Genomic DNA, 12,232 nt, shown 5'->3' with positions numbered 1-12,232 from the left:
AAATAACTGGCAGCAGCTTTGCTGTGTAAACCTCCTATCTGTCTAAACAGCCAGACTTGCAGTCTCCTGTCTCTGAGTAAGTTCTTCAAAGTGTTCAAAGTCCTGAGGCCAAGACAAGATTTATAGATGACAATGTTTGGAGAATACCTAAGCCTACAGTGTATATATCTTCTGTTCAAACCTAACTCCTATTTGGGCCTTAGCCCCAGCCAGCTAGGCACTTTAGCAAAGAGTTTCCCTTCATCTCTAAGTGTGTGGAGTGATCTCTCACTGGGAAGGCATGTTATTCCTACAACAATACCTGTTCACAATTGGACTTCAAAAGGAACCAGAGCCACGCTTTGCGTCTAAAGATCCTGTACCCTGTGCTTTCTGTGAACAAATTTCTGTGCTCAGAATGAAGGCAGAAACTTTGTCACCTGGCTTCTTTTAGTAAATGAGTATTGGAAATCAGCAAAACCAGGGAGAAGAAAAATGGCAGTTTGCAGGAAACGAACTGTTGCAGAATAAAAATCGCAAGTCAGAGTCACATTTTTGTTTCTTGTTTTTTTTTTTTTTGGTTTTTTTTTTTTTTTTGGTTTTTCGAGACAGGGTTTCTCTGTGCAGCTTTGCGCCTTTCCTGGGATTCACTTGGTAGCCCAGGCTGGCCTCGAACTCACAGAGATCCGCCTGGCTCTGCCTCCCGAGTGCTGGGATTAAAGGCGTGCGCCACCACCGCCCGGCTTGTTTCTTATTTTTTTAAATAGAGTCTTTATAGAGGAAAGAATGAAATATAAAGCTGAAATGTCATGGCAAGGCAGATCCCAGATTTCCATTTCCAGGCTAAAGGGAGGGTTCCAATTTTCCCAGGAGTGAGGTGCCTCCTCTGGTTGCATTTCTCTTGGGCTAACAAAGACCCTGACAAATAGTCACTTAGAGGTGGAAGGATTTATTTTATTCACAATTTCAGGTACAGTCCATAATTCCAGAGGATTCACAGGGGTAGGAGCTTAAAGATGTCATACCACATCCCTAGTCATGAATATAGAGAAATGAATACATCATGCCTACCACTTGCTAGATGAGGGCCCAGCTAGCTTCATTTGTTCTTACACAGTCCAGGACCCAACACAGGAAGTGGTGCCTCCTTGGTTCTTCCCACCTCATTTAACAATCACGACAATCAATTCCCAAGCAAGACAACCGCTCCAAGACATGCTCACAAGCCAACTCAATCTGGATAACTCCTGATTTCTTTTTCAGGTGGGTGTAGGCTGTGCCAACTTGACAGTAAAAACTAACCACCAGTGAGGGCTCCTCACCAGGAAAGCGCATGGGATAACTGGTGTAGTCCAAGCCTGAAATCTTAAGATCCTGGAACAGGCTAGAGGCACCAGTAGTGGAAAGAGGTGGAATTGATACATTGCAGAGTTTGATGGTGGGGTGTTGGATGGAGAAAGGAAGTGGGTAAATGTGATTCTAAAAATTTGCTGCTTCCCATCATTCTGAGCAACTGGGGAGAATGATAAACATCCAGGAGTCGGCTTTTGACAGATGCATTGCCCGTCTCCAAACAAATCAACCTTTGCATCAAACTTCTCAAGGTTGATAGCATCTTCCTTACACGGAAAGAAATAAGTTCAAATGTTTGCTCTTCTGGCAAAGTAAATATGAGCTCAGTTCCTCACAAATAAGAATTGGAGCTGATAACTGTAATCTGCTTAGCAAAATAAAGGATTTATGTGCATTGAAGAGTTCTGGGCTGGGGTAAGCCATGGGGATCTTATAAATGAAAACTAATTACAGGGTCTGGTGGGTAGCATAGAGCTAGAAGAGAGGTGAGCTAAGACAATGGAAGAGAGCCACGGGGAACATCTGGGTGAAAGTGAGGAAAGATATAGCAAGAAATAACTGAGTGATGAAAATACATCCTAAGAGTGAAGCTCCTCAGAGGAAATGAAAGGAGAGTTAAGTACTCTAATTTCTTCTTATGCTTGAGTACAGGCTTTCTTGTGCAAGACACTGTAAAAGAACATTTATTGCTTTCATTCATTTAGTGCCTGTTCATTCATTCACTATCCTGAGTCTCTGTGTCCTCTGCAGCAGCTGGAAGAACCATGGCAACAACTCCTGATGCTGCTTTTGAGACCCTCATGAATGGAGTGACCAGCTGGGATCTTCCTAAAGAATTCATTCCTAGTGAACTCCTTCTTACTGGGGAGGCCGCCTTCCCAGTGATGGTGAACGACAAGGGCCAGGTGCTCATTGCTGCCTCTTCCTATGGCCAAGGCCGCCTGGTTGTCATATCCCATGAGGGCTACTTGTTGCATGCTGGCTTTACCCCATTTCTTCTCAATGCAGTGAGCTGGCTCTGCCCCTCCCCAGGAGCTCCCATTGTAGTGCATCCCTCCTTGGCATCACTAGTAAACATCCTAGGTGACTCTGGCATAGAGGCGCTGGCTCAGCCTGAACCTGGAGAGACTCTGGGTGTTTACTGCACGGATGCCTACAATGACAGTTTGACTGAGAAGCTGGTCCAGTTTGTGAAGCATGGTGGGGGCTTGCTCATTGGAGGCCAGGCCTGGTACTGGGCTGACCAAAATGGACATGATAAAGTGCTCTCCATTTTTCCTGGAAACCAGGTGACAAGTGTGGCTGGAGTGTATTTCACAGATGTCTGTGGGAATAGAGACTTGTTCAAGGTCTCTAAAAAGATACCCAACCTCACACTTTATGTCAAGTAAGTGATGTTTCCCTTTCTTGTTAAGTATCAGCCCAATCAGTCTATTTTAAAGCGAGCTTTCAGCTTAACAGTGGATATGTTGGTTATCACTGAGTAAAATAGTTGTTGTTGTTTCTGTTTTTTCCAGTATTGGGGTTGCAACCAAGGCCTTGCACATGTGTGGTGAGTGCTCTACCACTGAGACTCATGCCCCAAGATAGGCTGTTCACACACTCTATTTAATACTGTTAATAATTCAAAGGAGCAACTTAAATATCAGAATAGGTAGCAATTCACTCTGGGAAATTCCACTAGGATAGTTTCCAGGTGTATTTCAAGCTTCATTGTGTGACAGATAAAGATCTTGTGTTGTTAAATGTCCAGTTAAAACCGATTTGAAGATGCAAGTACTGCGATTTGAAGATGCAAGTATCGCTCTTCTGTTCACTCTCATTTGTTTGTTTCTTTTTTGAAACAAGGTTTCTCTGTGTAACAGCCCTGGCTGTTCTGGAACTTTGTAGAGCAAGCTGGCCTGGAACTCACTGAAATCTGCTTGCCTCTGCCTCCTGAATATTGGAATTAAAAGTGTGCAGAAGGTTTTGTACCCAAAGCACTGAGGTCCTGGACAACCTCTTCTGCCCTACCTATACTCACTTCTCTTCACTGACTTGAGAACTGTCTCTTTCCAGGTGTAATGATGAGCTCAAGTATGACCAGCAGCAGCTCCTGGAAGGGATGTCTGAGATGGACATTGGGACAAGGGCAGTCCCCTCCCAGCTGCTGGTACATGGGCAGAGGGCCTTTCCCTTGGGAGTTGACAATTCATTCAATTGTTTTCTTGCAGCTGCCCACTATGGCCGCGGTCGTGTGGTGTTGGGCGGGCATGCACGTTTTATTCTTAATCAAACGATGCTGCCGTTTGTGCTCAATGCTTTGCACTGGCTGATGGGGCATCAAACAGGCAGGATTGGGTTGGCTTCAGAAATGAAAGCACTGAAGTCTATGCTACCAAAAAGCAGCTTCCAGTGGACTGAAACCGAACTTCTGACCAGTGATCTGAGTGTCTTTTGCTGCTGCTCATTCACTGATATAGACGCCAAGAAAGTAGAGGAATTTGTTGCAGAAGGTGGAGGTTTGCTAATTGGCGCAGACGCCTGGCTATGGGGCCGCAGGAACCCAGACTCTAACTGCATGACTGAATACCCAAATAACATCATCCTTAAATGCTTTGGCCTTGGAATCATAAGCCAGATAGTCAATCGAGGATCCTTCCCAGTCCCAAATTCTAAAGTGATAAACTACCACATCCGTACAGCCCTGGCCCAATTTGAGTCCATGATCTACAGCCAGGAGAGCATATTACAAGAGAGATGGCTGGGGAAGCTCCTGAAAGACTGTTCCTACATGTTTCAAATAACACATCAGAGGATTTCTACTTATGACTCTGTGAAGAAACACGCTCTGAAAATCATCCAAAACAAGGGCTTCCCAAGTGTGAGTGAAGAATACCCAATCATAAATGGCAGCTCCCAGGCCTTTCTGCTTTTCCTGGCTTATGAACTATTCAAATCCGGAGTTGACATATCTCAGTTACTTCCTCCTCCCTCCTTACTACCTTCCACAGAATCTCCCATGACCATTAAAATCAGCACAGGTAAGGAATGGAGTGGGGACCCTGGGAATTCAGGACTAGAGAAACAGGGGGCTGGCTAGCATCAGCATTGCTACATGGTGCTTTCTTCTCAAAAGTCCATCTTCCTTCTTTTCTATGAACTTTTATGAAGGTAAGTTGAGGAACACAGGCAGCTTGGGTGGCTAAAGAATGGTCTGGGAGATCTGTCGCTCTGTTGGTAGAGTAGGGACTCTGGGTGAAGGTGAAATCATGAATGGAAAGACTACAACCTTTCTTATGACTCTCATCAGACTACTGCAATTCCTGGGTGAGCACTGGACTCTACTTGCCTGAAGGTCGGGTTGCACAAATGACACTTCCCAGTGAAGCGACTCAAGCCAACCTGAAGGTAAAGCATTTGGCTCCCTGTTAAGTGAACTTTTGACACGCCCGGTGCAGTTTCACGTCCTCTTCTAGTAACTTGTTCGTTCATTTGAGACAGGGTCTCTCTATGTTGCCCTGGCTGTCCTGGAACTCACTGTGTAGGCCAGGCTAGCCTCGAACCCACAGAGATCCTCCTGCCTCTCTTCAGTAACATTTTAGATTCTCCCAACAACCTCACCAGGAATATAGGTCAGAAAACACCACCCTTTATATAGACAAAGACAGTAGTCATTGCAAAGCTGAATCTTGGCACATAACAGAGGCTCAGAAATGCACTTCCTCTTTCCCCTCCCCATCTTGTATTTACTGTCAAAACTTCTCTCACTGGTTTTCTCTCTTGGAGTATCTGAAATACTGTCCAGATGTTTTCCAAGCTTCAGTTCCATAAACCACTTCCATAGTCCTCTCTTGCAGAGACCCGAAGGAAATGGCAGTGTGCTCTCTGAATCAATATTTACCTTGGAACTAATTTTATTTATTTATTTTTTTAAATCCCTAAACTCTACAGAGAACCAAGAGTGGTTATGAACAGGAAAAGGTGCCCTAGAGAAAATGTTTAAGTAGTAGCAATATTCTACTTACACACATGACACTTGTCATTCTGAGGTTCTCTTCTTGCCAACTCTGCCAGGCTTCTTACATACATATACATATACGTACAGAGGGGAGGTGATTCGGTCATTCTCATGATGACTTATGCTCACTATGATAGGTCCTCATTGGTTGCCATACGGACAACGTAAGCGAAGCAAAAGTTTACCACCGTCCCCCTGTGATGACGTATACATACCACTTAGATTCATCTCAGAAGTCCATCTCCTGGCTCTACGGGGGGCTTCTCTACATCATTGTTCCCCCCAAGTACAATCAGGATGATGTGTCTGTCACCATCACTGGGGCTGTGTCTGCTCCATACTTCAGGATAGGTGAGTAGGAGGCTCAGTTTCATAATGGGACACAAAACAGAGGGAAACCTGGAGCAGGAGAAGGGACTTGGCTTGAGAGAAGGCAGTGGAATGATTGGGGAAAGATGAGTCCCAAGACAGAAACTGGGCTAAGAAATATGAACACCCTCTTCTAGGAGGTCTAAAAGGAGCACAAAGAAAGACAAAGTGAGATTTATTACCAAGTTATCTCTCTGTGTGGTCTACAGTTGAAGGGGTACAATTGAAATCCAGAAAAAGTGGTATGTAATCTTTATTTCCAGGTGAGACGACCCAGGAGGAATGGAAGAATCTTATCAAGTACAGCGAAGCTCCCTGGGGAGAACTAGCCACAGACAATATTATCCTAACGATCCCTACGGAAAACCTCATGGTCCTTCAGGACCCATACCCGGTGCTCCAACTCTGGGATGAGATGGTACAGGCTGTAGCCAAGCTGGCAGCCAGGTCCTTCCCTTTTGAAAGACCTGAGAGAGTTGTACTTGACAAACAGATTTCACTTGGTAGGTATTCTATAGGAATGCTCTGAGAGTTGAGCTTCAACTGAACTGACATAATTTTATAGAGCTCAGTGGAGAACATAGTCCATCATCATTTAATCTTAAAAATGCAAATAGTTACAGGACTGTAGGAATGAAAAGCAAAAATCTATAGATTTTTCACGAGTCCTCATGGAAGATAATTGAATAGTCAAAGATGGGTAAGAGAAAAGACAAGAGATGCATACTTAGTAGCTCTCAGCAGAGTCAAGGAGACTTGTTAATGTTGAATAAAACAGGAGAAATAATAGATTGTGTAGGGAACAATGAGAAAACTAATTTGCATCTGCAGACTTTCAAAATGATTCCTCAACATTAAGACTAAACTGGAGGAAAACCTTACTGCTTTCCCTCAGTGTTGGACACCTAGACACAAGACCTCATGACATGCATGCATCACCCATCTAAAAATAGAAAATAATGGATCACATTCCACATACACCCACCCTTCACAGTGAAATGCAGATGAGTGTCAAATTCTGTCCAAGAAAAAGAGAAGAAAGCCTGATGGGCTGCAAATAAGCTTAGGTAGTGAGCAGAGCCAAAGTGAGCTTACTCAGTGTATTTTAGGGCCTCTGGGATAGTGGAGATGCAGTCTACAAAATGTCATTACATGTATCACTTCATCGCTTATTTCCCCTTATTTTCCTCAGGTTTTCTCCATTCTGGATACCCCATCATGGGCTACACTAGTATAGCAAAAGGCATCATTGATGAGGTCACAATCAGGTCACATGGTATTTGGGGTGTGATACATGAGCTGGGCCACAACCAGCAGAAGGGTAAATGGAATTTCCCACCGCACACCAATGAAGCTTTGTGTAATCTCTGGGCTGTTTATGTGCATGAGACTGTTCTAAATATCCACAGGGATCAGGCCCACCCTTCTCTGAATCCTGAACTTCGAAAGCAGAGGATCAAAGATCACCTGTCCAAGGGAGCACCCCTGAGTAACTGGGTTGTATGGACAGCTCTAGAGACTTATCTCCAGGTATGGAACAGATATTCAGGGAGGTGGGAACCACCAGACTCCCTAGTTACCCCAAGATCCATACACAGTGCATGTCCTCCCGAGATATGGGAGAGAGGCAGAGGGTGTCATCTTGCTGTGGGTCAGGAATTGCAAACCTGATGTGGATAATATGTAGATAACTAAATGTGTTTCCTCTTCTCTGCCACATAACTGTGAAAATAAATAAAAGTGTATGGACTCACTATGGGAAATACAGTGCAATTAAATAGCTGTACTCAGAAAATTTGCAGTGAAACTCAGCTTTGCCAAATGCAAATAGTTTCTCCTGACCTACATGTTAGCTTAGGAGAAATTAGTGTCACCCTACTCCAACAATGTATTATGAAGATAGATTGTAGGGACAGTGACCTGGTAACAAGTTATTCAAGATGTTATCTTCTTAAGCAAACATCAAACATGAATGAAGTCAAGAGGCTTCGCTGTAAAATAAATAATGTGCAATATTTTACAGCATTTCAAAATTCTTCCCTTCTATGTCCTTGCCACCTGTGGGAAATACATTGAAAAAAATATTCACATAGTCATATTACATGTTCAAACTTCCAGGGTAACAGAGACGAGCTGCTTGCTGTTGATCTAATTAATTCGTGAAGACAAACCTAGAGCCTAGTTTCAATGTTTGGGCATGAAAGCACTCTGTCTCTGGGCTTTCACTGCCTTTGTGATTTCAATGAGTCTGAGATAACTTCTGGACTACATCAGCTTCCTTCTTAATAAGCAATCTGTCTGAAAATCTACAGGATCCAGTCATGGTGTCAGTCAAAACCTTGTCATTCAAGTTCACTTTAAAGCCCCCTGGGCACAGACTGCTGCTCTGGGGTCTGGGACTGAATTTCTGGCCAGGTAGCTGCCTCCCACCACTATTGATGTTCCACATTCAACATCACAAACAACATTCAATTCTCCAGCATCTTTCACTCCAGTCCTCCAGTACTTTCTTCGCAGTCTCCTTCTCTCTACACTGGATCCCAAATGGACCTATCTTGCAGAATGCTGCCAGAAAACACTTCAAACCTAAAACCCACAATAGCTCTTAGCCCCTTCAGGTAAAGCACCAAACCTCCTCCTTCAGGTTCCAGTTCTCACCTGTTATTCCATCTGCTACAACTACAAACATTTCATCTTCAGAATGGCTCACCATGGTTAATCTTGCCGGCATTTACTAATGATGGGGTTTTTTGTTTGTTTGTTTTTTATTCAAAAGAGTTTTGCCTCCCCCTCTTTTTTTTAAATCAAGAAACACCCATTGAGCTTTTAATATCAGCTTCTTTGGTGCTTCCAGTAAGCCTTCCTTTACAGTATCTATTCCCTGCCCCACGTCCTAATGTGGCTTGTGCGCATGCTTCAGGTATTTGTCTAAGCACGCATGCTCACACAAGCCTCTGCAGCTCCGAAATCCACACGGACCTTCAATAACAGTTGGTTATAGTTAGTGTAAAACATTTCCTAATGACCTAGGCTGTGATCAGAGTTGAGCAAGAGTGAAAGGACCAGCTGGTGCTCATTGAAATGTTTTAACTATTGCTCAAGGCTATTCCTAAGGGTCACAGATTCAAAGATGGCGAGGCAGGAATCTTTGCTTTCTAAACCTGAAGCAGGAGAGTCCCAGCTAGCCATCTTCAGTGTTTAGCTGCACAAGATAAAAGGGTCTAGCTCACCTCAGGCAGATTCAGATCTTCATCATTAAGTTTAGCAGTAACAGTAATAATAACAATGCTGAAATTAACTGCTGCTTACTGAGACCCTGATAGGAATCAAATGAGTAACAACACAAAAATCCCTCTGACATTGTCCTGAGGCAGCTTGAGAAATGGCACCTGTCACAGGGATAGGGTTCTGGAGGAAAAGGGATGAGAGACCCACTGACAGATTAAATCCACAGAACAGGACGGCTTATAACTAAAACCCACAATGTGGTTTCATGCATGTGTTCAGCGGGTGACTTGCAGGTTGCATATGTGATTCTCCTATTTCTTTCTCTTTCCAGCTTCAGGAGAGCTTCGGGTGGGAGTCATTCATCCAGATCTTTGGTGACTACCAAAGCCTCTCGAGCTTTCCCCAAGACAATAAGGGCAAGATGAATCTGTGGGTGAAGAAGTTCTCTGAGGTTGTGAAAAAGAACCTGGCCCCTTTCTTTGAAGCCTGGGGCTGGCCTGTCCAGAGTGATGTGGCTGAAAGCCTGGCCTCTTTGCCAGAGTGGCAGGAAAACCCCATGAAGATGTATGCAGACGATGGTACAGAAAGAAGAAACAACTGAAGCTCTATCTGGGAAAAGATCATTTATTGGATGCAAGAGAAAAATCCTCATGATTCAATAGAATTCAATTTTAGGGACCCCCCCCACTTCAGTCATCAGAATCATCTTAATCTTCATCATTTTTTGCAAGGCATTGATTCAGTTAGACAATGACTTCAAAAATTTGCAATAGAGATGGCTCAATCTGTTGCTTCTAGATCAATTTCAAGCTATTTGATTTGTCTCTTGACCTTCCTGTTTAGCATTTTTCATGCCCTCTGTGTGTTTACAGAAGCTGCTCAAATCCAGAGACTTAACTGAAGAACTATCCTGTGTTGGTTCCACTGGGAGGATCTTTGTTCTAGTCCTAAAATTCATGCACAGTTATCATTTGTCTGAGTGGTTTGAACAGAGCGGGTGATCAACAAATGCTTTGTCAATACAAATGATTGTTGTGTTTGAGAGTTCACTTGCTTAGCCCAGGCTAACCTTTGTGCTACAGCAAAACTACCACTTATGAACTGTCACAGGCAGACTCTGCTTCAAGTTCATGTGTTACTGGAAGTTAAAGTCTTTATAAAACAGGCTAATATGTACACACACACACACACACACACACACACACACACACACACACACATTGAAATATATTCCATATATATAACAGGCTGATATATATTTTTCATGGAGATATATTCCATTAAGGCAGTGGGTGATACTGATTCATACATATGAATATACATACATCTTTACAATATAACTGAGAATTATTCCCTTAGCACAGATTTTCTCTCTTAGCATGTGGATTTTTACCACAAATAAATAACCTCACCTCGTCCACACAGTGGCCACACAGCCTACCGAATATCAGACTTTATTTATTTGGAAAATAACTGAACAATTTGCTGTAAATTATATCTGATATCCTAAAAAAGTTTGTATTGATATCAGAGATAGACTAAGGCCAAGGTTTGTGACATACAAACCGCAAAATCTAGGCAAGATATTCTGCAGTTTGAAGTCAGAAACTTATGCTAGATTCCTGTGTTGAAGGATCAGTGTCTTTGCAACTCCACGGTGCATAAACATTGCTAAACTGTGTACATAAATATAGCTTTCAGAACACATGAGGAAACCCAAATTTCAAAGTCGCCAAGGAGTGATAAAGCAGAATTTAAAATAGATCATTAGGGTTGGGGAGATGGTTCCGCAGTTAAAGCACTTACCACACAAGCAAGAGGGCTAGAGTGGGGTCCCCAGAGCCCACAGAAGTGTCAGGTGGGTGGAGTGGCCCATCTGCCACCTCAGTTTTAGTAGACAGAGAGAGAAGATCCTTAGAGCAAGTTGGACAGCAAAAGTAGCCTTATCAGGCAAGCTTAGGGTTTAATTGGGAGACTCTGCCTTAAAGAATAAAGGTAGAAGGAAAATGGGAAAGATTCCTGACATCAACCTATGCCCTCCACACTCATGTGCACACATACACACACTCATGCACACACGTGGGACACACATATGAAAAATGAAAAATAAGTAAAATAGATCATGGGATTTAGCTCCACTGCCCTTATCCAAAAGTATAATCTATCATAGCTGTTCTCTTCATAATGCCAGGGACCCAGGGGATGCTAAAAGAGATATGTATATAGGAATTCTTTATGTTTCCATCTGTTTTGTGAAATTTCCTATGGAGAGTGCCTTTCATTTCTGCATGATGGAAATGGGTGGTCAATCAAGAGCTCCTAATACCCCATCACAAAAGCAGGCATGAATCCATGGATGGTCAACCACAGCTCTCAACTTGCTGGACCCAGTAACTTTCCTACATCTGCTCACAGATTTAAGTAGACTAGCCAATCACTGCCCTTTTCTAATGAGTCACAAAAACATAGTTAGGAAATAATTTCTTCCTGAAATCATGGTTTCTATGAATCATATAAGCCTAAAATTGTCTTATAATAGCACTATATTTACACAAACAGGACTTATGGATAAGAAAAAGATGAGTTATCAAACATAAAGAACTATGTCTCCAAGGATATTTTTTCAAGAATCTTGATTTAATAGTGACTCAAGCTCCATGACAGGACTCAAAGTATCTTGTTTCCTAAGTCAATAAAGTGCTGCCTTTGCTTCTGCTGATTTGAATTTCTTTCACCTGTCATCAGAAAAACCAAAGTAAAATATTGTCCCTTTATTCCAGTACCCCTCAGCCTGCTGCTTGAGAAGAATGGCACCTGGCTTCTTTCACAGAACCTTCTGTGGAATATGCTGTCCTGGTTCTACATATATTTTTTTTTAACTCATAATAGCTGGGCTCCAGCATGTGAATGAAGATGCTTAAACACAAGTTAATTTAATTCTGATGGTAAAGTTGGCCAAGGATCACCAAGAGTATCATTTATTCTCCTCATTGTTGTGACTGAATATCGCACAGGAGTAACTCAAAGGGGGAGAGGTATAATTTTGTTCATGACTTAAGAGAATATAGTTCTTCGTGTCAAGGAAGGTATGGTGGTGCCTGGAATTGCAGGAGCTTGCTATCTATGTTGTTTATATCTCAGCAAAGCAGGAAGCAGAGAAAACAGGAAGTAGAAGTAGACTATAGCCCGCAAGGTCCATGCTATCCCCAGTAGCCTATGTCTTCTAGGTAGATCCAAAAGTCCCAAACCCTCCCAGAAACAGCGCCATCAGCTGTGGGGCAAGTGTTCAAACACATGAGCCTG

The 12,232-nt window shown here is 42.9% G+C and overlaps 1 protein-coding gene across 1 annotated transcript; it reads left to right on the top strand.

Annotated features, from left to right (window-relative positions):
• The first annotated feature begins 2,096 nt into the window (after positions 1–2,096).
• Positions 2,097–9,530, top strand: LOC128099531 (TRPM8 channel-associated factor 3-like). Its single transcript, XM_052721495.1, has 7 exons — positions 2,097–2,719; positions 3,391–4,355; positions 4,625–4,722; positions 5,470–5,683; positions 5,965–6,204; positions 6,894–7,231; positions 9,261–9,530. The coding sequence occupies exons 1-7, from the start codon at positions 2,097–2,099 to the stop codon at positions 9,528–9,530; spliced, it is 2,748 nt and encodes a 915-aa protein (XP_052577455.1).
• Positions 9,531–12,232: the final 2,702 nt, after the last annotated feature.

Source organism: Peromyscus californicus, unplaced genomic scaffold (assembly GCF_007827085.1).
Source record: "Peromyscus californicus insignis strain IS unplaced genomic scaffold, ASM782708v3 Scaffold_6__1_contigs__length_162567912, whole genome shotgun sequence".
NCBI classification, from domain to species: domain Eukaryota; kingdom Metazoa; phylum Chordata; class Mammalia; order Rodentia; family Cricetidae; genus Peromyscus; species Peromyscus californicus.
This window is presented reverse-complemented; position numbering and strand designations above follow the sequence as displayed.